The sequence below is a fragment of the Loxodonta africana genome, chromosome 25 (genome assembly GCF_030014295.1).
Source record: "Loxodonta africana isolate mLoxAfr1 chromosome 25, mLoxAfr1.hap2, whole genome shotgun sequence".
Classification (NCBI taxonomy): Eukaryota; Metazoa; Chordata; class Mammalia; order Proboscidea; family Elephantidae; genus Loxodonta; species Loxodonta africana.
Window position 1 is genome coordinate 7,180,943 of NC_087366.1, and position 27,981 is coordinate 7,208,923.

General features: G+C 35.0%; 2 protein-coding genes across 3 annotated transcripts in view; one reads left to right on the forward strand and one right to left on the reverse strand.

The window, feature by feature from the left end:
* CDC73 (cell division cycle 73) overlaps positions 1-27,981 on the reverse strand; it is a 134,011-nt gene that overhangs the window by 42,738 nt on the left and 63,292 nt on the right. The gene's annotated exons all lie outside the window — the stretch shown is intronic.
* B3GALT2 (beta-1,3-galactosyltransferase 2) lies at positions 21,270-22,752 on the forward strand. Its single transcript, XM_023549165.2, has one exon. The coding sequence runs from the start codon at positions 21,390-21,392 to the stop codon at positions 22,656-22,658; it is 1,269 nt and encodes a 422-aa protein (XP_023404933.1). The 5' UTR covers positions 21,270-21,389; the 3' UTR covers positions 22,659-22,752.

The following is a 27,981-nucleotide window of genomic DNA, read 5'->3' on the forward strand; positions in this document are numbered from 1 at the left end:
AAGAGGACACCAACAGAAAACAGAGAATGAGAAGAGCTATGGAGTGGAGGTTCCCTGCCAGCTAACAGCATGAATTCACCATCTTGGAATGCTGCCAACAATAATCTCAAACAGGGAATACGGGAAGACAACTTCACAGAGCTTCCAACAGCTCCACACATCATATCCTCTCCAGTTCCTCCTGCCTCTCTGCACCGAGCGCCGTGACCCTGAGCAGCACTTGAGAGGACCTGTGGGCCCCATGACCCCGCCTTTCATCGCCCCCCAGCCCTGTGCCACCACGACCTTGATCACAATAAAATTACAGCAATAAGCTCAAACGTATCAATAATCACACTGAACATAAATGGCTTAAATGTACCCATTAACAGACAGAGACAGGATGGATAAAAAACATGAGCCGTCAATGTATAGTAAATTAAAAATCAAAGGATGAAAAAATATATATCAAGAAAACAGCAAATCCAAAGAAGAACAAGAGTAACATTACTACTCTCAGATAAAACAGACTTGAAAACAAAATCCATCATAAAAGACAAAAAAGGGTACTATATAATGATTAAAGGGACAATCCATCATGAAGACTTAACCATAATAAACAGTTACACACCCAATGACAACACTCCAAAATACATAAAATGAACTCTAATGGCACCAAAAAGAGAAACTGACAGTTCCACAATAACAGTAGGAGACTTCAACACACCACTCTCGGTAAAGGACAGAACACCTAGAAAGCAGCTCAGCAACGATACAGAAGAAGAATCTAAAGGCCACAATCAACCAACTAGACCTCATAGACATGGAGAACACACCACCCAACAGCAGCAAAGTATACATTCTTTTCCAATGCACATGGAACATTCTCCAGAACACACCACATCTCAGGCCACAAAGCGACTCCCCAAAAATCCAAAATACTGAGATAATACACAGCATCTTCTCTCATCGCAATGCCATAAAAGTAGAAATTAACAACAGGAAGAGCAAGGGAAAAAAATCAAATACATCGAAACTGAATAATACCTTGCTTTTATAAACACCAATGAATGATAGAAATCAAAGATGGAATCAAAAAATTCCTAGGTCAAATGAGAATGAAAACACATCATACCATACATCAAGCAAAGGCAGTGCTCAGAAGTGAATTAATAGCAATAGATACACACATCAAAAAAAGGAACAAAATCAAAGCTTAACTTTACAACTCAATCAAATTGAAAGAGAACTTGAAAAGAAGCCCAAAGACACCAGAAGAAAGGAAATAATAAATATCATAGCAGAAATAAATGAAATAGAGAAAAGAAAAACAACAGAAAGATTGAACAAAACCAAAAGTCGGTTCCCTGAAAAGATCAACAAACCACCAGCCAAATTAACAAAAGAAAAACATGAGAGGAGGTAAATAACCCAAATAAGAAATGAAATGGGAAATATTACAACAGAATAAAAAGGAAATAAAAAGGATCATAACAGTACTACAAAAAACTGTCCTCCAACAAATTTGAAAACCCAGAGGAAATGGACAAGTTTCTAAAAAAAAACACACTACCTACCTAAACTAACACAAACTGAAGTCAAAAATCTGAACAGACCCCATAACAAGAGAAGACACTGAAAAGCTAATTTAAAAAAACTCCCAACAAGAAAAGTCCTGGCCCAGATGGCTTCACTGGAGAATACTACCAAACATTCAGAGAAGAGCTCACACCAGTACTACTAAAACTATTTCAAAACACAGAAAGGAAGGGATACTTCCAAATTCATTCTATGAAGCCAGCATAATCCTGATGCCAAAACCGGCAAAGGCTCCACAAAAAAAAGAAAATTACAGACCAGTATCTCTCATGAATATATAAACCAAAACCCAAAACCAAATCCACTGCTGTCAAGGTGATTCCGGCCCATAGCAACCCTAGAGGACAGAGTAGAACTGCCCCATAGGGTTTCCAAGGAGCACCTGGTGGATTTGAACTGCTGACCTTTTGGTTAGCAGCCTTAGCTCTTAAGCACTATACCACCAGGGTTTCCCTCATGAATATACACGCAGAAATTCTCAACAAAATTCTAGTCAATAGAATTCAGAATCACGTCAAAAAAAAAAAAAAAAAAAAAAACACAACCAAGTGGGATTTGTAACAGGTATGCAACGATGTTACAACATTAGAAGATCAATCGACATAATCCACCACACAAATAAAAGAATCAGATGATCATATCAATCGACACAGAAAAGGCATTCGATAAAGTCCTACGCCCATTCCTGATAAAAACTCTCAATAAAATAGGAAGAGATGAGAAATTCCACTACATAATAAAGGGCAATTCATACAAAACCAACAGCCAACATTATTCTCAACGGAGAGAGACTGAAAGCATTCCCCCCCACTTGAGAATGGGAAACAGACAAGGATGCCCCTTATCGCCACTCCTATTTAACATTGTTCTGGAAGTCCTAGCTAGAGCAATAAGGCAAGAAAAAGAAATAAAGTGCATCCAAATCAGTAATGAAGAAGTTAAACTGTCCTTATTTGTGGAAGTTGTGATACTATACATAAAGAACCCAAAAGACTCCACAAGAAAACTACCAGAACTAATAGATTCAGCAGAGTAGCAGCATATACGATAAACAAACAAAAATCAGTTGGCTTCCTATACACCAACATAGAGAACTATGAAAAAGGAAATCAGGAAAGCAATGCCGTTTATAATAGCCCCTAAAAAAAAATAAAATACTTAGGAATAAATCTAACCAGGGATGTAAAAGACCTGTACAAAAAAAAAAAACAAAACTATAAAACACTGCTACAAGAAACCAACAGAGACCTACAAAAACAGAAAAATATACCATGAGCACAGATAGGTAGACTCAACACTGAAAATGCCAACCCTACCCAAAGCAATCTACAAATACAATGCAATCCTGATCAAAATACCAACAGCATTCTTTAACAAGATGAAAAACTAATCATTAACTTCATATGGAAAGCAAAGAGTCCCCAGATAAGTAAAGCATTATTGAAGATGAACAACACAGTAGGCGAACTCACACTACGTGACCTCAGAACCTATTACATAGCTAGGGTAGTCAAAACAGCCTGATACTGGTACAATTACATACACGTTGGCCAACGGAACAAAACTGAGAACCTAGATGTAAATCTATCCACCTACGGTCACCAGAAAAACGAAACAGGAGCCGTGCCTCACACCACACACAGAAACAAATTCAAAATGGATTACGGACTTAAATGTACAAACTAAAACTGTAACATTCTTAGAAGAAAAAGCAGGGCCAACACTGTCAGAACTAGCTTTCAACAATGGCTTATCTAGCAAGAGTAAAAGCACAAATAGGAAAAAACAAAATAAATAAATGGGATATCATAAAAATTAAAAACTTTTGTTCATCAAAAGATTTTACCAAAACCATGGCAAGATAGGCTAGCAACTGGGAGAATATCTCCAGGAATCATACATCCAACAAGAATCAAATAACCAAAATATATATAAAACTTTGACAACTTAACAACAAAATAGACAATTATAAAATGGGCAAAGGACTTGAATAGACATTACACCAAAGAGGACATTCAAATGGCCACCAAACAATGAAAAGATGCTCAGCATAATTAGCCAACTGAGAGATGCAAATCAAAACCACAATAAGATACCATTTCACTTCCACCAGGATAACAAAGATAAAAAAGAAAATAAATGCTGGCAAAGATGTGGGGATACTGGATGTGGGAAATGCAAAATGGTAAACCCACCATAGAAAACAGTGTGGCAGCTCCTCAAAAAAACTAAAAATAGAACTACCATATGACCGAGAAATTCCACTCCCAGGTACCGTATTTTTATGCAAATAACACACACCTTCTACTTTTTTTTTTTTTTTTGCCAACTGCACCATCCTCCAGCAAGGTATTTTCATAAGCATGCTATGCCAGTTCTTTTTTTTACTGCAACATGTAAAAAAAAAAAACTGGCATGGTATGCTTATGAAAATATCTCATAGGGAGAAAGGATGGTTGGCAAACAAATGTAGAAGACAGGAGTTATTTGCATAAAAATATGTATACCCAAAAGCCTTGAAAGCAGAGACTTATAAAGAGATTTGTACACAAATATTCATTACAGCACTATTCACAACAGCCAAAAGGTGGAAACAACCTAAATGCCCATCAGCAGATGAATGGATAAACAAACTATGGTACATACATACAATGGAATACTACTCAGCCAGTAGGAGAAATGAAATCTCGATACATGCTACAGTATGCATGGAGACTAAAGACGGTTACGCTGAGCGAAATAAGCCAATCACAAAAGCACAAATATTGTATGACCTCATTTATATAAAAAGACAAGAAAAGGCAAATGTACAGAAACCAAAGTTTATGAGTGGTTACCAGGGACAGGAGGAAGAAAAGGGGGGTTCACAGTGATGGAAAAGCAGCAATAATTAAGGGTACAGTTGCACAGATTATTGTAATTGCTGTCAATAAGTTGTACACCTATAAAAAGTTGAAATGGCAAAAGCTGTGTGACAGATGTATTTACAAAAATGGGGGGAAAAAAAGCTGCTGAGGCTGCTTATGTACAATCAAACACCTCATGGTATTTGGTTCCTTTGTTCGGAGGTTTAGCTTCATGATCTCACGGGACATTCCAGTTAACGGGCCTAAGGACGTGTTTAGTGCTTCTGTTTTACCTCCTAGTTCTTTGTGTAGTGTCCTGGGGTCTTAAAAGCTTGCAAGAGGCCGTCCAATAAAGGACGATTGGTTTCTATTTGCCTGTAGCAACAGAGGAAGAAGGAGCATCAGGAATAGGAGGATGTGGAAAATGTGGCTAGGTGACGCCAGGAACGGCTGTCTTCTCTGCCATGGGACCAAAAAGAATGTGGCTAGGTGACTCCAGGAACAGCTGTCTTCTCTGCCATGAGACCAGAAGAACCTGATAGAGTCCGGCTACCATTACTGAACACCTTGATCAAAGAGTCCAGACAAGAATTCTGACCAAAAGGGGGTAAATGCAGAACAGAATTTCAAATTCTTGTGAACTCCAAACTTTCTGGAGCCATGGAGGCTGGATGAACCCCTCAAACTACTGCCCTGAGATAACCTTTAGACCTTAAACCAAGAATATCCTTTGAAGTCATCTTAAAATCGAACAACAGTTTAGCTTAACTACTAAAAAAGCTCTGCCGAGAGCATTATACTCTAAGAACTATCTGTATGGGATCAAACTGACAACGGCAACTTGAAAGATTAGACAGGAAACTTAGGAAGCAGTAAATGTATAATTAATGAGGGAGAACAACCCAGAAAAGAAGGGTGAAAACAGCTGCACAATTCATAAAACGTAATCAATGTCATTAAATCGTACATGTAGAAACTGTTGAATTGGTGTATGTTTTTCTATGTATATGCTCAACAACAACAAAAGAAATAAAATTTAGGAGAAAAAAAGACTTCCTTTCTTGTACAGGCTAAGCAGAATACTACATACACACTACCATTGTGTGTATGTATCACAATTTGTTGAACACTCATCTGTTGATGGGAATTTAGTTTGTTTCCACCTTTTGGCTATTGAGAATCGTGCTGCAACGGACAATGGTATACAAGTCTTTTTTAAGTCTCTTCTTGCAAGTCTTCTGAATATATACCTAGGAGTAGAATTGCTGGGTCATATGGTAGTTCTGGAGCCCTGGTGGTGTAGTGCTAGAGCTCAGCTGTCAGCAGTTCAAATTCACCAGCCTGCTCTGGGAAACCCTATGGGGCAGTTCTACCCTTTCCTATAGGGCCACTACGAGTCAGAATCCACTTAACGCCAAACCGGGGTGGGAGGGGGGGCGGGCGGCGTGGCATGTTTAACTGCCATACTGTTTTCCACAACAGCTGTACCATTTTGCATTCCCATCAGCAATGGATAAAGGTTCCAATTTCCCCACATCCTTGTCAACATTTCTTATTTTCTGGGTTTTTTAACTCAGCCATTCTAGATTCAAAAAAAAAAAAAAAGCCAAACCTGCTCCTGCTGAGTTGATTCCAACTCATGGCAACCCTATAGGACAGAATAGAACTGTCCCTAGAGTTTCCAAGGAGTAGCCGGTAGATCTGAACTGCCAACCTTTTGGTTAGCCAGCCTGAGCTTCTAACCACTATGCCTAGCAACCAACCAGCCCATTGCCATCAAAGTTGATTCTGACTCATAGCGACCCTACAGGAGAGAGTAAAACTGTCCCATAGGGTTTCCAAGGTGCACCTGGTGGATTCAAACTGCCAATCTTTTGGCTAGCAGCCTTAGCACTTAACCACTACACCACCAGGGTTTCCCCACTATGCCTAGTGGGAGTGAACTGGTATCTCATGTGGTTTTGATTTGCATTTCTCTGATAGCTAATGATGTCTGTGCGTCTTTTCCTGCATTTGGTGGCCATTTGAATGTCTTCTTTGGTGAAATGTCCTTTGCCCATTTTATGATTGGGTTATCTGTCTTTCTGTTGTTAAGCTGTCAAAGTTTTATATATATTTAGGTTATTAGATTCTTACTGGATATATGGTTTTTGAAGATTTTTTCCCAGTCAGTAGCTTGTCTTTTCACTTTGGCAAAGTCTCTTCATGAACAAAAGTTTTTAGTTTTTATGATATCCCATTTATTTGTCTTTTATTGTTCGTGGTTTTGTTACTATGCTAGATAATCCGTCGTTTAGAAAGTAGGCCCAATAGCATGTCCCCTGCATTTTCCTGTAAGAATGTTACAGTTTTAGATTGCAAATTTAGGCCCTTAATCTGTTTTGAATTTGGTTTTGTGTATGGTGTGAGGCACGGATCCTGTTTATTTTTCTGTATGTGGAAATCCAGTTTTTCCAACACCATTTATTACTCTTAGTTCCCCCATAGAATGGATTTACCGCCCTCATCAAAAATTAGTTGACCACAGATGTGTGGGTTTACGTAGCCAAACTACTGAGGAATATCTTTCAGAACACAACCCACCTTCCCTTTTTCAGAAATGCTAAACCCTATCCACAGTAGATAAATATACAAATTAAACTGAACCAGTCAGATGTTCTCTCCAGGAGAGTTTGAAATCCAGACTGAGACATGAGCAATCTGAGCTATACTTTTCCTAGCCCTGCTGGCTTGAGGATGACTATGTGCATAAAGGAGCAGAGCACTGGTGTGCAGATGCAGAAAAACCGGCAGGTAACCACGCGTCACCAGAAAGAAACAGAGAAAAGCTTCCCTGATTCATGACAGTTTTCAAATTCTCACTGTGTTCTTTTAAAGGCCAAGTTACACTTCTGAGTCTTGGGTTCTGTGAAGTATCTCTCTACTATTATAATGTATTTCCACTTCTTGGTTAAGCTGACTCCAGTAGGTTTCTGCTACTTGAAATCTAAACAACCTAGACTAAAATAAATGCTTTAATTAAAATAAGAAAAGAAAAATTCTATTCCTATTCAAATTTACTCAGTAATTAAAAGTTTGAACTGAGACTAAAATATTCATTTTGTTCAGAGTCACAGACAAAACTGGAATATACAGTGCTAATGAGTAACATTACAAAGAAGATATTCGTTGATTAAAAACCTAAATTAATACCAGGTTTTTCATTCACCATTCTTTAGAATGAACATTAAACTGGTTCAAAAATGAATGAATCACAAAAAAAAAGAGAGAGAGAGAAAGAGATATATAAACTTAGATAAAAATTAAGTTAGTTAAAGTAGGGATAAGGGGATCACGAAAATCGTATCTCCACAGATTCACTAACTACATTCTAAGATGGTTGACATTCTAAGGCAGTTTTAATATGTGTCACGGAGTCAAGTGGTGCATTTTTCCAGTTGGTGGTAATTATGCAAAATGCATAAAGGTAATCAAATTTTTTATGAAAAGATAAGAGCAGAGAGAAAGAAAAAAACAGAAGACAAAAACCTTGGAAGGAGCGTAATTTTTACGTATTAGAAAAATCTGTCCTTTTTTAATATATATATCTAATAAAAATGATAACCATGTGAATGTAGTTGGAATGTGGTATCCAGAACTGCAATTATAAACAAACCAAAGAAGCACATGCATTGATATCCTTTAATATCAAAGTCTATAATGATCACATACCTTCTGACATAAATGAGCAACTCTTTTTTATGTCTTTGCTGAGGTTTAATAAAGCACTTTATTTCTTCGCTTAAAAGCGGCAGGATTATGTTTATAGTGGCAGAGGGACTATGGGTAAGGTAAAAGATCCACAGGATCATTTATGTAGCTTACTGGTCCATGGACTAAAAGAACAAATACACTGGTGTAACTAGAGGCAGTATAACTCTGTGCAAAGAAACCTGATTTAGAACTCTTGCAATCTAGATTCTCGCTTTTTTGGCTCTGCCACATTAAGTGTGGAGCTTTGAGTAACTCACTGCTCTCAAGGTCTTATGTAAAAAGAGGAAGCTAGATTTTTAGATAACCTCAAAGGTCCAATTCTGCTTTGAAATTTCATTATTCTAATATACATAATACCTTTTCGCTGGGAACAATGCCATTACAGTACAACCTGAGGTATCCAATTAACTAATTAAATTTGAAGACATAATCCAAGAGGAGTTTCTTCAAGGAAGATGATAAAATGGTATGGCTCTATGAATTCTCTCTTCCTTTTTTCAAGGTGAATAAAAATATAACGATATCCTGTATCAAAAGGTACATGTTTGGAATTAACCTGGTTGTTTTGGAAACCACAGGATTACAGCTACTGGAAATACAAGTAGAAAGGGAAATAACAATATTATAAGCTTTAAAAGAAAACAATGTTTTACCATTTAATATGATCCAATAAATTGACTAAGGAAACTAAAATAAAGCACAGAACTGTACATACTTAACACCTGAAACTAAGCACCCATACACACACAAGGAAAACAAGAAACCAAAAGAGCCACACTGATATGTTCTGGAAAATTATAAATTCTGGAGGTATAAATAAATTTAAATTCTATCAAAAGTTACAATGGAAACAGATAAAAGTGAATTATGAAAATATTAATAAAAAAGAAATAGATTCTGTGTTAAGCAGTAAATAAGATAATAAAAATGGAGGTACAAACAAACCTATTAAATTTTTTGTTTTTCTTTTATTTTGATTTGCTATCAGTAGCTGTATTATCTGGGAGACCTCATATTTATTTTAAAGGAGAAAAAAAATTGGAAATGCTTAAGAAATTAAAAAGGTAAAAATGTAATACAAACCACCTACAAGAGGGAAGACCAGATTATCAAAAATCAACAAGACTGAGTGACATCATAATAGTTGCTTAAGACAATCTATACACAAAGGGAAAAAAATTAACTATATACATTTGCTTCTAATTATTTTGTTATCTTTATAATGATCTATGTCCCCATCAAGTCTATCGATTCCCTGAGAGAAAGAAACCAAATGATGTATCTCATATTTCCCTGTAGCCTGCATATAAAAAGTGCTCAATTTTTTGCTGAATATAAGTGAACCCCCTAGGCATTCTCTAAGAAGCAGGGGAGGGGTAGAAAGCACTAAAGTCAAATATTGCCCTAGTTTAATCCTATAACCTTTGCCTGCCTCTTCTGCTTTACAAAGTTTCCTTATACTAAAGTCCTAATTTCCAATCTTACCATAACAATTATACCAAAGATAGCCAGATGAATTTTAATCAAGTCTGTTCAAAGCCCCCCCCACCCCAAAAGACCTTTGGATAAAACACTCTATTTACTCACTTTCCAACACTCGCTTTCTTTTCTGGTCTACTATAGCTAGCTATTAAAAAGGAACCTTGGTAGCGTAGTGGTTAAAGCGTTTGGCTGCTAACCGAAAAGCCAGCGGTTCGAACCCACCAGCTACTCTGCAGGAGAAAGACGTGGTAGTCTGCTTCCTTAAAGATTTAGAGTCTTAGAAACCCTATGGGGGCAGTTCTACTCTGTCCTATAGGGTCACTGAGCTGGAACAGACTTGATGGCAGTGGGTTTGGTTTCTTGGTTTATCACTATTAAAAAAAAACCAATATCTTCTGATAATAATCATTTATATTTGAGTAACTATGATTCTTTTGTGAAGTTTTAGGTTTCAACGTGTTACATCTACCTGAGTTAATAAATTGTTCGTTGTATTTTATAATAAATTGATACTGTTAAGAATTTTAAATACTAGTTATGTGTTGGGGAGCAGAAAGTGGGAAATAAGGTGCCTAAAAATAATTCCCTAAAAGACGGTAACCTAGTGGGCTTCGCAACCCTACCAAGCTCAACACCCCCCCTTTATAAGAAATATTTTATGCTGGCCTTTATAACTATTTGAAATGAAATGCGTAAGTGTTACAACCAACATATATACATATTTTTAAAGTATCAATACCCTAAATAACATAAATGGAGAAATTTTTCAAAGAAATTCATGATAAAAAAATATGTATTTAAATACGTAAGTTTCAGGTATGACTATACTAGAACACATAATGAAGAAATCAGATGCAGAAAAATCACAGTAAATGCAACAATTACAAATGTCCATGGACTGGTATATTGTACTGGTGATTCAATTACTATGAGCCTCACTGCCACAGGAGACATGAATTTTCAAAACGATAAAACCTTTGTAAAGTTCAGAACAAAGTACAACCTTCCACAGTGTACACTGTACATTCCAAAATAAATAAATAAATAACTCGATGCACACTAAAACTATGCAAAAAATACTTTATATTCTAGTTATGGTCTAGGTTCATCTAAGTACTACGCAAGTCTTTCACCCACACAAACATCCAATGGGACACTCAGAAGTACTGCAGAACATGGAACTAGTCTTTGTTGTATAAAATTGCCCCACAATTGTCATAATTACGATGTTCAAGTAGTAGGATTACTACTTTTCTTGATCCTACTTTTTGTACTCATTAAATGCCCTTCTATAATTCTGTCAACCAAAAACACCCTCACAAATTTCTAGAATACCTCCTAGAAGGCAGTACTACCCCCACTGAAAACAACAGCTCAAACTAATAGTATGCACTGTGTGGTACAAATAACAATTGAATTATTCAAGTTGATTTATGTTAAACCGAAACAGCAATTCTGTCAAGAAACTAAAGTATAAGCAAAACATTAAATTATTTGCCAAAGTCACATAAATGCTTACATTTCCCTTTGGATCGTAAATAGTTTGTAGGAATTAAAACAGGTAAAGGGGCTTGTTATTAATTTTGAAAGAGAAACTTAAAAATTTAGCTTTTCTTTCAAGTCAAAATAAATTCTTAAACAAGGTAAGTATCTGCAAAAGCCTGTGTGCAGCCATCTAAGATATACTCCACTGGTCTCAACCCTTCGGGAGCAAGGGAGAATGAAGCAAAACTGAAGATACAAGGCAAAGATTGGCCCAAAAGACTAATGGACCACAACTACCACAGCATCCATGAGACTGAGTAAAGCACAACAAGATGGCGTCCGACTACCACCACTGACTGCTCTGAGAGGGATCCCAATAGAGGTCACAGACAGAGCTGGAGAAAAATGCAGAACAAAATTCTAATTCACAAAAAAAGCTCAGTGACCTGACAGAGACTGAAGAAACCCCGAGAGTATGGCCCCCAGATACCCTTGTAGCTAAGTAATGAAGTCACTCCCTTCAACCAAAGATTAGACAGGCCCATAAGACAAAAGGAGACTAAATGGACACAAGAGACCAGAGGCAAGAACTAGAAGGCAGGAAGGGACAAGAAAGCTGATAACAGGGAAACTAGAGAAGGGAGAGTGCTGACACGTTATGGGTTTGTTAACCAATGTCATAAAACATTATGTATACTGTTTAATGAAAAGTTAGTTTGTTCTGTAAGCCTTCATCTAAAGTACAATTAAAAAAAAAAAAAAAACAATGTAAGTATCTGTTGCACAACCTGGTGAAAACTGTAGGAGAAAAATAAGTCAGGCAAACATTGGCACTTTTGGTCCTTCTGAAACTGTTAATTTGCAATCAGGCTAATTCTTGCTTTGTGAGTGAAAAGAAAAGAAAAGCTGGTTCAAAAGCATCTATGACAACACAAAAAAAATTCTAAAATTTTTTTAATAATTTTATTTTTGTTGATGTTGTTTTTGAGAATACACACAGTACATACACTAATTTCAACTGTTTCTACAGGTATTGTACAATTCAGTGATATTAATTACATTTTTCTAGGTGTGCAAGCATTCTCACCCCTTTGTCTGAGTTGTTTCCTCCCCGTTAACATAAACTCACTACCCCCTGAGGTTCCTATCTAATCTTTTGAGTTGCTGCTGTCAATTTGATCTCATACAGAGCAAAACGCTCAAGGAAGATATTCTTTACTAGTTAAGCTAAGCTACTGGTTGGTTTTAAGACGACTTCAGGGAATATTGTTTGGCTTAAAGTTTAAAGGTTATCTCAGAGCAATAGTTTCAGGGATTCATCCAGCCTCATGGCTCCAAAAGCTCTGAGGTCCATGAGAGTTTGAAATTCTGTTCTACATTTTCCCCCTTCTGATCAGACTTTTCGATAGAACTTTTGATTAAAATGTTCAGTAATGGTAGTAGGCACCATGTAATTCTTCTGGTCTCATGCAAAGAAGACAGTTGTTCACGGAGGCAGGAAATTCTAAACTCACAATAAACAATTTTTCTACTAAAGGGAAAACTATTAACATGAAATAATCAAAAATATTCCATTTGTCCATATCTTTCATGTAATGAAAAAGACTGCACCTGATTTTAAGTCAAAATAGTCAAGAGATATAAACTCCAACCAAATATTACTATGCAAAATTGTTGACCGACCTCAAAAACCCTAGAATTTGTCTCTAAGTGTGTCAAATGGCGCTTTTCATAGTATTGTAGAAATATCTGATCCTAAACATTAAGATTTTTCTCCATATTGTAGAAATATCTGATTCTAAACATTAAGATTTTTCTCCAGTATTGGAAGAGATGGCTAATTCTTTAGGTGAGCACCAGCTGAAATAAACGGCCTATATTTAGGGGTCATACTTCGAAAAGATCACAGCCATTGAAAACCCTATGGAGCACAGTTCTACTCTGAAACACACAGAGTAGCCATGAGTCAGAATCAATTCTATGGCAACTTTTTTTTTAGGGGCCAATCACTCATACTAAGCACAAACAGGAATGGAGATCAATGTAGGAAAGAGCAAATTCATCTCTTCCTTCTCATACTGCTCAAGGACATTTGCTCACTCTCACTGAATGAACATCACCCACCCTGGATGAGTCTTCTCCCCCATTCCGCCCCACCCCCCCATCTCCTTCTTTAATTATTTTTGCCAAGTACATATAGCTGAACTCACAGAGGTTGATAAATAGGCAATGTAACTCCATGAGTTACTATTATTGAGCTCCTTGAGCAGTGTGATCTGTATCTCATTCACCATGTAATAATCATTCCAAAAACCATTAGCTCCAGGAATAAAGAAATAATTATTTCTACACCCAGTAGAAACTATGAATGAGGAGGCATTACAAAACTTGTCTTTAAATTCTGACTCTTTGAGGGCTATTTTAGACATGCCCAGGAAAACCCTAAAAACAACCAAGACAGTTCTGGCCATAATGCACACAGTAATGACTCCCTATCTTTTCATCAAGGTCGTGTGTGAGATTAGAAAGTAGACCTACGCAAACAGAATTTACGAGACATTTATAACCATAAAACTAACAAAACAAGCTTCAGTTTGCTGAGCTGACAAAGAGACCTGTCCCATTTACTGAGTTTGCTTTAACCATAGAATTCAGATGTTTAAAGAAACTGGACTAATGGAAGAACTTCTACAAGTTTGTCTGTCATAAGGTTTTTACAGTTTCTCTTGGCTGGCAACATGTAAGTTGGTAGGAAAAGTAACTAAAGAAACTTTTATCTCATGTCTGCTCATTTTTTTGTACTTTAAGTTCTTAACCAACTTAAATTAAGAAACTTAAGAAACACGTTGCAGGTGTACCAAAAGGTTTAAAGTAACTTGTGGCTAAGTACACAGACATCCTTTGTCAATCGTTTTTAAAAGTCTCTTTTGCTGCACAAACACTTGCCCCATAGCAGGCATAGTTGAGACAACAGCCCACTGGGAATCCAGGGACTCTGCCTAACATTGGAGGAAAGCACTAATGAGCAGTCTGCCAATGGAGCTTTCTTAATAGTCACGATTCATAATACATCCAGGGAATGTTGTCTAATTCATCTTTCTATCTCCAGCATTTAATAAACTGTGCCTAAACGTAAATGCTAGTATGTGGTATTTGCTCAATGTCTTTCTTGATGTGAGTAAAGTGAAAATACAAGCACCCATTCATAAGCCTACTAATGATCCCTCAAAATGCTGTGCCAGTGCTAGAAAAAAATTCCTACAATTTCTACAGCAGTCCCATGTAACATAATGCTTAAGAACAGAGCCTAAGGATTCAGAGCATCTTGCTTCAATTTCCATCATGGCCTCTTTCTCATCACTAATTAGCTGATATTTGGGCTAATTATTTAACAACTTCAAGCACTAGTTCTTCATCTTTAAAATGGGTATTACAATAATAAAATTGTTAAAAGGAAAAAAAGTCTTTTATAAAACAGGTCAAGCACGTTTAGCAGAGTCTGATCTTGGTCACTGCTGCTAGCTGCATAGTCAAATTCTACACAAGCAATCAACAAATAAATATCGACCTACTAAAACCCACTTCACTTTTGGAGAATAAATTATTTTAAGTAGGTCCTTAAGCATTACCCTGCTACCTGATTTAAAAACAACAACAAGATGTTGAGCAATGCAGTATGGTGGATATAAAGACTAAATGCTAAGAAACCTGGGTTTTGGTCTTATCCTTCACACTTAGAAAAGTCAAAGCTCTCAGTCTCATGTTTCCCGTTCATAAACCTCTTAATGTTCTTTCTAGCATTTCTAGGAAAGCTACATACGCTTCTAAAAAGACAAAGTTATAGGATTCCAAAACTTACAGAGCATGTTTCATCAGCTATACTCAAACTTACGATAAGGACAAAATTCAAATTTTAAACTTACATTCGTTTTAAAAAATAGAAATTACTGAGCAAGACAAGGAGATGAAGATTATGTATGACTACAAACATACACTACCTTAAGTTCCAAAACTATAGACTTCTAGGAGTTAATTACTCTCCTTATGGTCTCAGAGGAAAAACTGGTCATTAGGGCTATTAACAACAACAACAAAAAGACACTGTCCCCGTGCTCTGCAAAAAAAAAAAAAAAAAGAGGAAGGTGCCAAGGTGCCCAGGAGACTATCCATCCAGAGAAACCTTTCAGAGTAAGCACCTCTGCATGATGGTAAATTACTAAAGCATCCTAAAATATTAGGATAAGTAAATGTAATTAGTAAGAACTCATTACCCAACAAAAAGATCCTGTACAAGTATGTTGTATCTACTGTATCACTTTGTTGAATTCTATCGCACACACATTTTGAAAGAGAAAATAATTTTTTTTTTTTAAATGCTGACATTAAAAAGTGACTAAAAATGAAGTTTTGCTGCGTTCAAGAACACTAAAAACCACGTACGGGTTAAAAAAAAAAAAAAGTGGACTGTATCGTATTACACGTCAGTAAAGAATCCACAACAGCTAATTGATACAAACCCTAGGGGGAAAAAAATCTAAGTTACAGATAAAAATAAATTGTCTGAGTCTTACTTAGCTAGGTTATTGTAAAATAGATGTCATTTAAGGGAAAAAAAAAAAGCTTCAAGGGGAAGAGTACATAAAAGGGTTAAATTATTCCAAGTTATATATATAAACATATTACTTAACACCCTACAAAATCATGTAAAAACATGAAAACCAGCATTTAACACTGAAAATATTTAGAAAGCTGGTGCTTATAAAGTTAAAAAAATTAAATCATAACCATTCATTTCACAATCATCCCACCTTTATATTATTCACTCATCACTACATTTGTGCTAAATATATGTAATTTATCACACAGAAGCAAAATTTCTAAGCTTCTCCCTACCTTAGATTTTTAGTCAAAATGAATGCAAACAATCACGTGGGATTCAGCCAAGCAGTGACGTTAAATTCTGCTCTGTCAGAAGAGAGCATCTGTCAAGCCCACATTTAAACTGCTGCCTCCCTGTGCAGCAGCTGAGGAACCGTGGATTTCAAATTATAGACTAAAACCCCAGGAAAACTGTTCAAAATCCTTCCTGCAGCTGCCAGGCAACAACAAAAGACGAGATGTAAATCCTACTCTTTTCCAATACAATCGAAGCACTACATTCTAGCTCCGGCTGCTTTACATTGCAGCTCAGTCTTAATTGCTAGAAATATGGATACTGAGAAGAGAATAAAGCACTGCATTGTCCGGCCAGGAAAACAGCAGACGTAAAAAGCTTCAATGCATCAACTGTCGGGAAGAGTCAACAGTGCTCCAAACAGAACGGACAACTACAGCTCTTTTGTTGAAAGAAAGAAAGAGAAAATGAAAGAAAGAAAAAATCTCACAAGACTAGAACCCATATGAACAAGGAGGGTAACTCGAAGACAAGCAGACAGATGGACACATTGGATACAGTGAAAAGCAATCGCAGGAGGCAGACTGTTGGGGGATGTGCGCATGTTCGCTAACATCTTTTTTGCTGAAGTGATGGCGTGCCAAAAGTATTTTCAGTGGGCATAATCCTCTCACCATAAATGGCCTGACCGAGGAAGGTATGTTGAAACCTTGTGTGTGATATTCACTTAAATGTCTGTTACCTTTTTATAGCCCCGGAGGTACTAATATCTGATAAACAAGTTCACACAATTCACTGCACTTGAAACTATGAAAGGGTATCTAAATACATGATTTTAAATTTTTTCATTGTTTAAAAGGCAAGCTATGGCTGCTTTTATTCAGTTAAATACGTAGCTTGGAGTCATTCTGGATTACAAACATATGGGGCGGGGGGAGCCGGCAAGTAGTAACGAGATGGGTTTAAAGGATTCTGTAAGAAATTAAACTTTAAAAAAAAAAATCATCTGTAGCCCTCTAAAGGAAACATAGTAATCCTCTACCAAACTAGATCAAATTGAATCCTTATCTAGTAAATTAAAGTGCTGTCTTAAAAAATGGCTATCAAAAGAGACAATGCAGTAAAATTACATTCAATAGTAATCAAAGATTATTAACAGCTTTTTTCCAAAGTTCTTTTTAAACACAATATTAAGATATAACAGCTTTATTTAGTAGCAAAATATTCCTTCCAATATCTATCTACCCAATAAAAATAACAAATAGAGCCTAAGAGAGTATCAACAAATTTTTAAGACTTGCCCAGCTACAGGAATCCTGAAAGGAAAGCCTTGGCTTAGGATCACATAAGGTAGTATGAGTTTATGCATAGCATAACACCACAGTAGTTTTGCATTTCAGTATAATGTCCCTGAATACAACTTTAAACAAAGAGATGTCAATTCCTTTTTTTGAAGTAGTACGCTTTTATTTTAGGTAACAGACTGATCGTACACAGTCAAATTTGAAGTGGTTCCCAGTGATAATTTTAAAAGTGAAATCCAAAAGCACACCATGAAAATACTTTCATACAAAAATATCCATGAACAGCAATACATGGTCAAAAAATTAAATATAAACCTAGCTAACGACTCGACGGCATTGGGTTTTTGGGTAACATGCTTCCCAGCAATATTAGTATGTAGTAACAAATTACTGCCACTGTATGTGTGTGTAGGACAGAGATAAATCTAATAAAGCATTTTAGTAACAATCATAGAATAGCAACTCCACACTAAAGGACTCAAAGATAATTTCTAAAATTTTTTTTACAAATCTATCAAATACTCTGATTTTTCCTCAGCTTACACAATGACTCAATATCCTATTACTTCAATAATGGCAAAAGGCAAACATTTTTAAGACACATGTAAGCTTTTCATTCCCAAATTATGCGCTAATATTGACCAAGTTTATTAGACCCTATTACTCTTATATGTCATCAACTCTCACTCATAACCGTAAATTTTTGTTATAAGAAAGGCTGAAATCAGATAGTATTCAACAACAAAAAAGGTCGTAAAATCTCAAGTCCCTCTTAGTGCCTTTATCATTCAATGTTAAAGTCATCAACTAAACACTTTTATAAGCTAAACCAAGGGTTAGCAGCTGTTATAAGCTATAAGCTAGACATCTCAAAAGTATTTTATTAAAAAAAAAAACCACCTAAATCTAAAATTGTTCCAAAAGACTAAAGATAACAACACTTTTAAAAGCCAAATGATAACTATGTGCGTGTGTGTACAAAATAACTGAATAGCATTTTACAGTAACATTCCTCCCATGAACTTCAAACCACAGATCTAAATATGTATTGATAACTTGAAAATATTACCATCAAAAAAGAACTGTAATAGCTTAATCAAAGCTATGATAATCCTGAAAATGTAAAAATGCAAAACTATTTTACATGCCAAAGATACTTTAACTTTGTCTTGTTTCCATTTTTTAAGAATTAAAATACAACAGGCACTGAGAATAACTGTTTAATTAAAGGACAAATTCAGTTTTACTTGCTTTTTAAGAGAAAAATGATAAATACCTGAGACGTTTTTAATTCAGAATGTTAAAAGGCTAGACATATGCATTTCTTTTATCAATGGGAGACTAGCAAATAGGTATATGTGGATTTCAAGCCTTGGTTGCTTAATACTTACAAACTAAAAATACCATGAAACTTAAATTAAGATGCATGCTGATATCCCTACCACATATTGTTAGAAAATTATATTAGGACCAAAAACTATGCTAGATTACAATATAATTTGCTGGTTTCTGTAACACTTCGGAAATAGCACTTCAGGGATATTGTTTTCATAAAAATACTGTAACTTATTACTACTATGTTTACCATCATTCCTTCATTCCTTTATTTAAACACTCATTTGACCACTTACTGCTTCTTAAACTATCAGATTTACATATTTAAAATATCTAAATGATTGTACTGCAATCAGGTTCCAAGCATAATAATATCAATAGAAAGCTGATCAATCCAATTCAGCTTTGGAATGTTTAAAACATATCAAATAAATTTAGGAAGCAACGTTTCTTTAAATTTATATATGTGACCCTTATTTCTACCAGCCTCTTTATTGAGGGTAAGAGGAGGAAAGGAACCAGTATTATTTAACAAATATCCCACTTGAAAATAAAAACTTAAAAACAGTTTCCCAGTCTAAACAGAATGGCCAACTATTTACAAATAGAAGAAATAAAAGTGAGTTTCTAAATCAGAACATTCAGCTCTATTATTTTCAACTTAGCTCACAGAAGAACTGTGTTACTGATACAATCAATAGCTTTGGTCTTCATTATAGTAACAAATTAATGTAAATAAATGCTGAATAGCAAACTAGATTACGTTTTTAAAATCACAAGTTTTAAATCAGTTTACATCTTTCAAAATTATTAAATAATTTTTTACATTTGAAAATATTATGTAATTTCAGAAACTAGAAATTATCAAAGACTGGTGCCTGTACTATCATACTCACACTTCAGAAATTTGTTCAAATCCCCACCTACTTGCTCCTCCTAGTGGCTGTTACCAGAATAGTAGTACTTTCATTCATATATGCCTAAAGTTTTCAATCAATATTTTCAAAGTACTTAACATTATGTACGTGATTTTCTGTTATAAATTATTCAATTACATGAAGATTTCCATGTAGATACTATTATTTCCTAACTAAATGTCATATCAAGGTCATCCAAATTTGTTATTAACCATGAATCTTTTAATAAAAATCTTTTAATATCAAGGCTAAAAACACACATATGTATGTATGTATATGTTATAAATTCAAAAAAACAAATTTTCCTACATTAAAATTGTTTAACACTGACTATACAGTTTTCTTCTGCTTAAAGGAATTATTTTCACGACAATGAGTTGAAAAAATACAATTTACACTTTACTTAAAAATTTTTCTCTTTTTGGGAAACTCCTCACCTACCTCCTACCACCACGCCTTAGTGCAGAAAAACTAAGTTGAAAACCATGAAAAAGTTTGTACTATGCACTGAAAAACCTTGTTCAAACATAACATTGATTCTTAATGTGTGGCATCACGAACCTCCCATACAGACATCACATTATCCTTTTTAAAATCTAGGGCACACGAAGTCATGTGCAATCAGAAGTCCTAGCAACTTAACAAATTCTCTACACACAAATTTAGGACACACATAACTCAAGAATCTTCAAAAATATATTTTTTGAAATTTTAAGGAGCTGGATGTGACAGCAGCTTCTACCTATATGTAGCAGAAAAACTGGAAAGAACGTCCAAAGTAGTTCTGTTTAATTCTAACATACTCAGCTGAGATATGTGAGAGTGCTCTGCCAAGGCCATAGATAATTAAAAATAATTACTTGCTATATTAAAAAATCAATCTTAAGTCTAAGCCAGTACAATGATCTCCTGAATATCTCGTATTTGAACTGGAAGGTTAAAATTAGAAAAGAGTACTTGAAAATGTCTAAAAATTCTGCACTGAAGTTACTGGATCCTTAAAATTAATTTTGACAGGTGCATCTTCTCGTTGACTTTCTCAACACAGTAGGGGCCAATGGAAACATGCCAAGCAGTGTACTGTGACTAAGAGAACTCTGCCATAATCCACCCTGCACCGTCTGCCCCACAACTGATACATGACCATTTTACAAAAAAGGCCGCCGACTCTGCACCATACCACCAACGATATGTCAAATCCACTTTCATTAACGCCAGTAAATTTTCCATCTGTTCTCAAGGCCTTTTTACAAGGCTTCTCTCAGGAATCTAGCAACATTTTACTCTCCTACATGCTTATAACTTTTAAACTCCAGCTTGGGTCTAAGTACAGATGGCCAGAGCTACCGAGGCAATGAAATAAATCAAGGAAAATTAACTCATCTCCTCTCTTTAAAGTATTCATTTTGCCACAAAGTTATATTTTTAAAGAAATTATTCCTGTTCCTGGTGATATTAAAGTATTCATTTTGCCACAAAGTTATATGTTTAAAGAAATTATTCCTGTTCCTGGTGATATTAGAGTTATAATAATAAGGGGAAAGAAATTACGAGCTTCATTTCTGGGTTATATTTTCACAGCTTAAGAGATTTTATTAGCATTTCAAATCTCTGTCAGGCAGTTGCGTAACATTTAGCATTTTATAAACTCTGTCTTATTCTTTGTAGAATGACTGCAAGGCACACAACGTGACCGAATTAGAAAATGATTACCAAAGAACAGTACTGATTCAGGAGAAGACGACACCATTTTCAGCCATCATTATCTCATATCCCATTATTGGATATTTACAACATGCTTCAGTGGAGGAGAAGACACTGCTGCTTTGCAAAGATGACCTGGAATGCCAAAAGGTCCCTGTTCCGTACCCATCTTATTGGAGTACTTTCTCTAGTGTTTCTTTTTGCTATGTTTTTGTTTTTCAATCACCATGACTGGCTGCCAGGCAAAGCTGGATTCAAAGAAAATCCTGTGACATACACTTTCCGAGGATTTCGCTCTACAAAAAGTGAGACAAACCATAGCTCCCTTCGGAACATTTGGAAAGAAACAGTCCCTCAAACGCTGAGGCCTCAAACAGCCACTAACTACAGTAACACAGACCTGTCACCACAAGGAGTTACAGGACTGGAGAATACACTTAGTGCCAATGGAAGTATTTATAATGAAAAGGGTACTGGACATCCAAATTCTTACCGTTTCAAATATATTATCAATGAGCCTGAAAAATGCCAAGAGAAAAACCCTTTTCTAATACTACTAATAGCTGCAGAACCCGGACAAATAGAAGCTAGAAGAGCCATTCGGCAAACTTGGGGCAATGAAAGTCTAGCACCTGGGATCCAAATCACACGAATTTTTTTATTGGGAATAAGTATTAAGCTAAATGGCTACCTTCAACATGCAATACTGGAAGAAAGCAGACAACATCATGATATAATTCAACAGGAATACTTAGACACATACTATAATTTGACTATTAAAACACTAATGGGCATGAACTGGGTTGCAACATACTGTCCACATATTCCGTACGTTATGAAAACTGACAGTGACATGTTTGTCAACACTGAATATTTAATACACAAATTACTGAAGCCAGACCTGCCTCCCAGGCATAACTATTTTACTGGTTATCTAATGAGAGGATACGCACCCAATCGAAACAAAGATAGCAAGTGGTACATGCCTCCAGACCTCTATCCAAGTGAGCGCTACCCTGTCTTCTGTTCTGGAACCGGTTATGTTTTTTCTGGAGATCTAGCAGAAAAGATATTTAAAGTTTCTTTAAGTATCCGTCGTTTGCACTTGGAAGATGTGTATGTGGGAATTTGTCTTGCCAAGTTGAGAATTGATCCCGTACCCCCTCCCAATGAGTTTGTGTTCAATCACTGGCGAGTTTCTTATTCAAGCTGTAAATACAGCCACCTAATTACCTCTCATCAGTTCCAGCCTAGTGAACTGATAAAATACTGGAACCATTTACAACAAAATAAGCACAATGCCTGTGCCAACGCAGCAAAAGAAAAGGCAGCCAGGTATCGGCATCGCAAACTACACTAGAAAAGACAACAATGTTTTTCAAACACGCCATCTGTAAATATTGCTGAAAGCATGTATAGTTAAAACTGATTACATCAATAGAACAAGTTTTAGTTAAAGCCCATCACGTGAAGAAATTCAAGAATATTTTTTTAATTTCTGAAGAGGGTAATTCTGAAAACTATACTATAGAACAAAAAAGGTATCCCAAAAGAAATCTATTAAAAATGTATACGGGGGTTCTGTGTACTAACTAACATGCAATAACAAGCATGCACAGATCAGTGGTTCAAGTCTTATTCTAAGGGCCAACAAAATATACTTGCATATATTTTCCATATAAATTTTATTTTAAAAAATGGAGACCTTCAAAAGACCATTCGTTTTAAATTTAGCTTTTCATTTCAACATACAACTAAATGTAAATAAAATATTACTATCAATTTTAAGAAAATCTTTTAATTGTGCAAAAGGACAAATTTTTTGACCTGGCTATTCTAGAGTTCTCAAAGCTATATTCCGTGCAATTAGACTTAGTTATCCCACAAATGAATTTATAAAGTTCAAATGTTTTACCAATGCAGATCTCATTTAAGTATTTATTCTTTAAAAACAATTGAGATACTCATTTTAACTCCTTTTATTAATACTCATATATACTGGGGTAAACTTATTTTGACATGACGTGATAAAATGTGAAAATCAATGTGTCTCAGGCTCAAGTTTTTATAAAAGAAGTTATTAAATGTTTCCAAATAGACAAATTTTGTTTTCTTGTTGGTATTAAGGGCCAAACTAGTATTTCAACGAGCTATTAAATTAGATCAGTTATTGCTCTCTTAAAAAGTACCACCAATTAACTTCAAGCATATCTGACCATACAAATATATCGTGTTCCTCTACCTGAAGCAAAAGTGAGGTACAAAGAGGACGTTCTGTTGAAAAAACAAAAGATGAAGACTGGCAGCAGCGATTTCATTCCATACATTTTAAGACGCCTGTCTGCCAAACTGCGACATACGGGAAGTTTATTTCCTGACAGCAGGTGTACACATGCCAATCCTTAATCATTTCATGGCACCTATTTCTTTGTCTGAGGGCCAAGTTTACAAACCTGCGATTTTTAATTTGGTAGATGACAAATACTCTGCATCACCAATTCAAGCTCTTTTTTGGGGGAGCGGGGGAAAACTACAAATGTTTGATGAACAATTGATTTTAGGACGAACAATGTATACGATGCACTTTTATCAAGTTTTTAATAAAAAACCAAGGTCAATAAAAAAAAATCTTTACTGAGTGTTATGGTACAAATATTTTCACAATAATTTTGCTCGGCTCCATCAAGAAATATTAACCTACTAACTTTAAAATACTGTTATTTCATGCAAGTGTATAAATTTATCAATCTTAGGATTTATTTAATATTAATAATGATCATTCTTGTCTGTGATTCTGCTCTGTAGAGAAATAAATTGCCAGAACCAAACTGTAATATATGTTAAAGTTGGGACTCACAGAAACTGTTTAAGTACTTAATACTTAATGTGTTGAATTCTATTTACACTCAATTTATCTTTCATTTTCAAATCAGTAGCCTAAATGTTCTATTCTACATTAAGTAATTTTGAAACCTGACCAATATACACACTCCCCGGCTCTTGGTTCAGGTATGTTTTTCACTTCATTCATTCTGTAAGACCACCAAATGATCAAAATTACTATATAATAGTTATGTAAAAGGATAATACCAAATCATATAAGGAATTTGGATAAAAGACAAATGAAATCCTTCCCTCAGTGTAGAGTAGTTCTCGTTTATACTTCAGAAGTTTAAAAAAGCGGGGAGAGGGTGTGCCTGTACGCATCCACATGCATGTACACAGAGACAGAATCTAAGTGCTATTTGTCCAAATTATGATTATAGTGCAGGATCTTTAAAAGACAGTGTTTTCATTTCCGGAAAAAATCAGGTTTAAAAAAATGACTTATGTAGAAACCTTAACAGGCACCTAAATTCCTCCTATCTCAGACATCAATTTCAAATCATTCTTATATTCTTGATAATATTCTAAAAAATGATGGTAATCCGATGGTACTCTCAGTTCTTAAAGGACAATGAATCAAACAGTAGAACTTCTTAGTATTGCTGAAAATTCTCATTTTAAAATAAATATTACTATTTTTACCTTCTACTCTCAACATGTTAGCTGATTTCTTCAGCAAAATAAGCTGGTATTTCAACATCTCACCAAGTGTAAACTGTGCCTTCTTCATGCACAGTACTATGTAATTTGTGTTATATATGAAAATACAATTTTAAATGGTGGGACTGCATTTGATCAAAGGGGAAAAAGTACAGGAATAAAAACTATGTAATCATTATATTCAAAAATTGTTAATAGATATTTTAGAAGATTAAAAATACCAAAACTTCTAATTCTTACACTAATTTTGATCAAGATTAGTAGTGACAAAATTCTAATTCAACCAAATAATTTAGATTTCTTCTCATTCCTTTGTATACAGCATAATCACAATTATCTCAACTGGAACTTTATAGCTATTTCCAACAAATTCTACAAAAAAAATAACAATCATAGCAGCAGGAGCTATTTGCTAATTGAGCAAGCACTGTGTTTAAGTATTTTACATATAGTGCCTCATGTAATTCTTACAAACAACACTAAGAGACAGGAAAGACAGATTCATGCAAGAGGTTAAATACCTAAGATCAAACAGCTAGTGAAGTAGCACGGTTCCATTTCAAAGATCATGCTCTTAACCATTACACTTTTCTGCTAAATATTTATTTCACACATTAAAAAAAAAAAACCCATGCCATCAAGTCGATTCCGACTCATAGCGACCCTATAGGATAGAGTAGAACTGCCCCATAGAGTTTCCACGACACCTGCTAAAAAGTCTAAAAAGTTAAACAAAATGGCCTTTCTATTCTTCCATACTCTGCTTGATTTTCATTCTCTGCCAGGGCCTCCATGCTTCATAGCCATTTTCACACACTGGAAGGGGCACCTGATGTTAGGTGCAAATAACGAAAAGGGAAGGAAAGGATATCTGATCCCTCAGCTATTTATCTCTCCTCCTTCTCAGTCGTTGATATCTGGTGCTCAGAACCTTTGAGAAGCATGGGTACTGCTTATCTCTTGTACCTCTGGCACTGAGGCACATCAGCACACTGCAGGCAAGTAGCAGTTAGAAATTATAGTGTTTCCTTTAAATCACAATAATAATCTTTAACAGACCAAAGTCGCACTACATTTACCCACCCTACTGTTTAGTCACCTAATGTTTGGTGGAGGTGGAGAGGTGGTAAAATCCATTTAGCTAACTGAGTCAGTCATCATTTTTGTCCAAGTTTTTACTTTTTAACTAGAAAATTTCATTATTACATTAGCATAGATTTAAGAAGCAAAAAAAAAAAAAAAAAAAAACTTCTACTATACTTGTTTCTAAGATACCTCACTGAACATCACTGTATCCCTTGTATATTAATGTCTACCAAATGTCTATCAAATACCAGAGAGGGACACCTTGAGTTTCGAGAGTAACCTGTCAGCGTACAATTCTTATTCACCTTCCCCAAGCACAATACCGTTATAAACCTTGCTGCTCTCAAGATGTAATTTTTCAGAGGAGGAAGAAAAATGTTTCCATATCTATACAAAATCGTTTCCTCTTTCCCTACCACAGCAAATGGCTGAGCAAAAGCACAATTGGAGGTAAAGCATCCAATTGTCTCTATTTATTAATCTAAACTTTTCCATGTCCAACTGAATCTGACAGATTCTGCAGTTGAATCTCGCTTTACACAGTATCCTAAATGTTAAAAAAAAAAAATGAAAAGAGATTAATAGTATCATTTAAAACTACTAAATGACAGAAACCTAAAACAAAATATGCACCATCTTAAATTCATGATTTATAAATGAATTTGCAATTAAATGCTTAAAAGATATTAATATATACCACATAATAAAATTAATGAGTTATGTGCCTCACTGCCATTATTAAAATATAATGAAAACATGCGTGAATACAGAAAATAAACAGAATTAACATGAAGTTCAGATGACAATGAGAGCTTTCAAATATACTGATGGTTTGAAACAAGCTAATAAAATCAAATTATGACCAACAATTTCTTTAGAGGAATTTAACAAAATTATATTCCACTTGTGATTTAACAAAAAAAAAAAAACTCTTAGAAACTTAATATTAAAAGGAATCACCTTAAACAATATTCTATTAGTCAAGATCATATTTAATTGCCAGACAAAATTAAGAGCAGGAATAAAGATGCTCACTCAGTCCATGATTAGACACTTTCATAATTTAGCAAGAGTTTTCAAACTAAATTTTCCCAGGTGTCTCTGAGATAATTAGTAAACCCAAGAGGGTGGCATTTTAGAGTTCTGCCCTCACTTAAACAGCTGCTGCACTTTTATGTATAATATGAAGGAGTTCCATGTCAAAGCTAATTTTAAAAAAGGGTTCTACTGCTTCAAAAAAAAAAAAGACGGAGAACTTCCTCAATAAACTTTAAACCGAAGTAAGTGTGACTACAGAAAAGAGGAGGAAAAAGAACTGTTATACATCTAGGAAATCCTAAAGAACTGACTGACTCAAAGAATAAAAAGAACTCAGAAATAATATTAAAATGGTGATCAGTTACAAAATAAATATGGAAAAATTTTATTCATAACAGCAACATTTTTAAAAAGCATAACAAGAAATAAGTAGGAATTCTATAGAGAAAACTAAGTTTTACTGAGAAGTGTAAAAATTCTGACAATAAAGAGAGAAAGCTTTCTTATCAGGTAACAAGAATACCTACTAGAAAATTCTTCCCCAAATAACATGTTTTGTTCATCTGCATTTTATAATTTTTCTAAGGAACTCTTATAATTAATATATAAAGTTATAAGTAGTTAATAGTAAAAATCCAATCAAACAGTAATAATTTAAGTTTTTAGTGTGTGGGGGGGAATCACAAATGATTATAATGTTAACATGAAAAAATAACTAGCAGTAGCTATGAAAATATTGAGAATGATGATAAATGAGATTCTTACTATAAAGCAATGATGATTATGATGTGGACTGGAATAAGAATTAGAAGGTCAAATCAAGAAAAAAGCAAGCCTTGAAAAATTATATTAAATTAGTATCATGAACAAACTATGATTTAATAAATTATTCAATATTCCATTAGTCAAGAGAAAAACTGGATAATATTTGAGATTTAATGATTAAGATTCAAGTTAAGTCCTCATGCTATTACTTAACTCATATTTACACTATTGCAAAAATAAATTCCGGG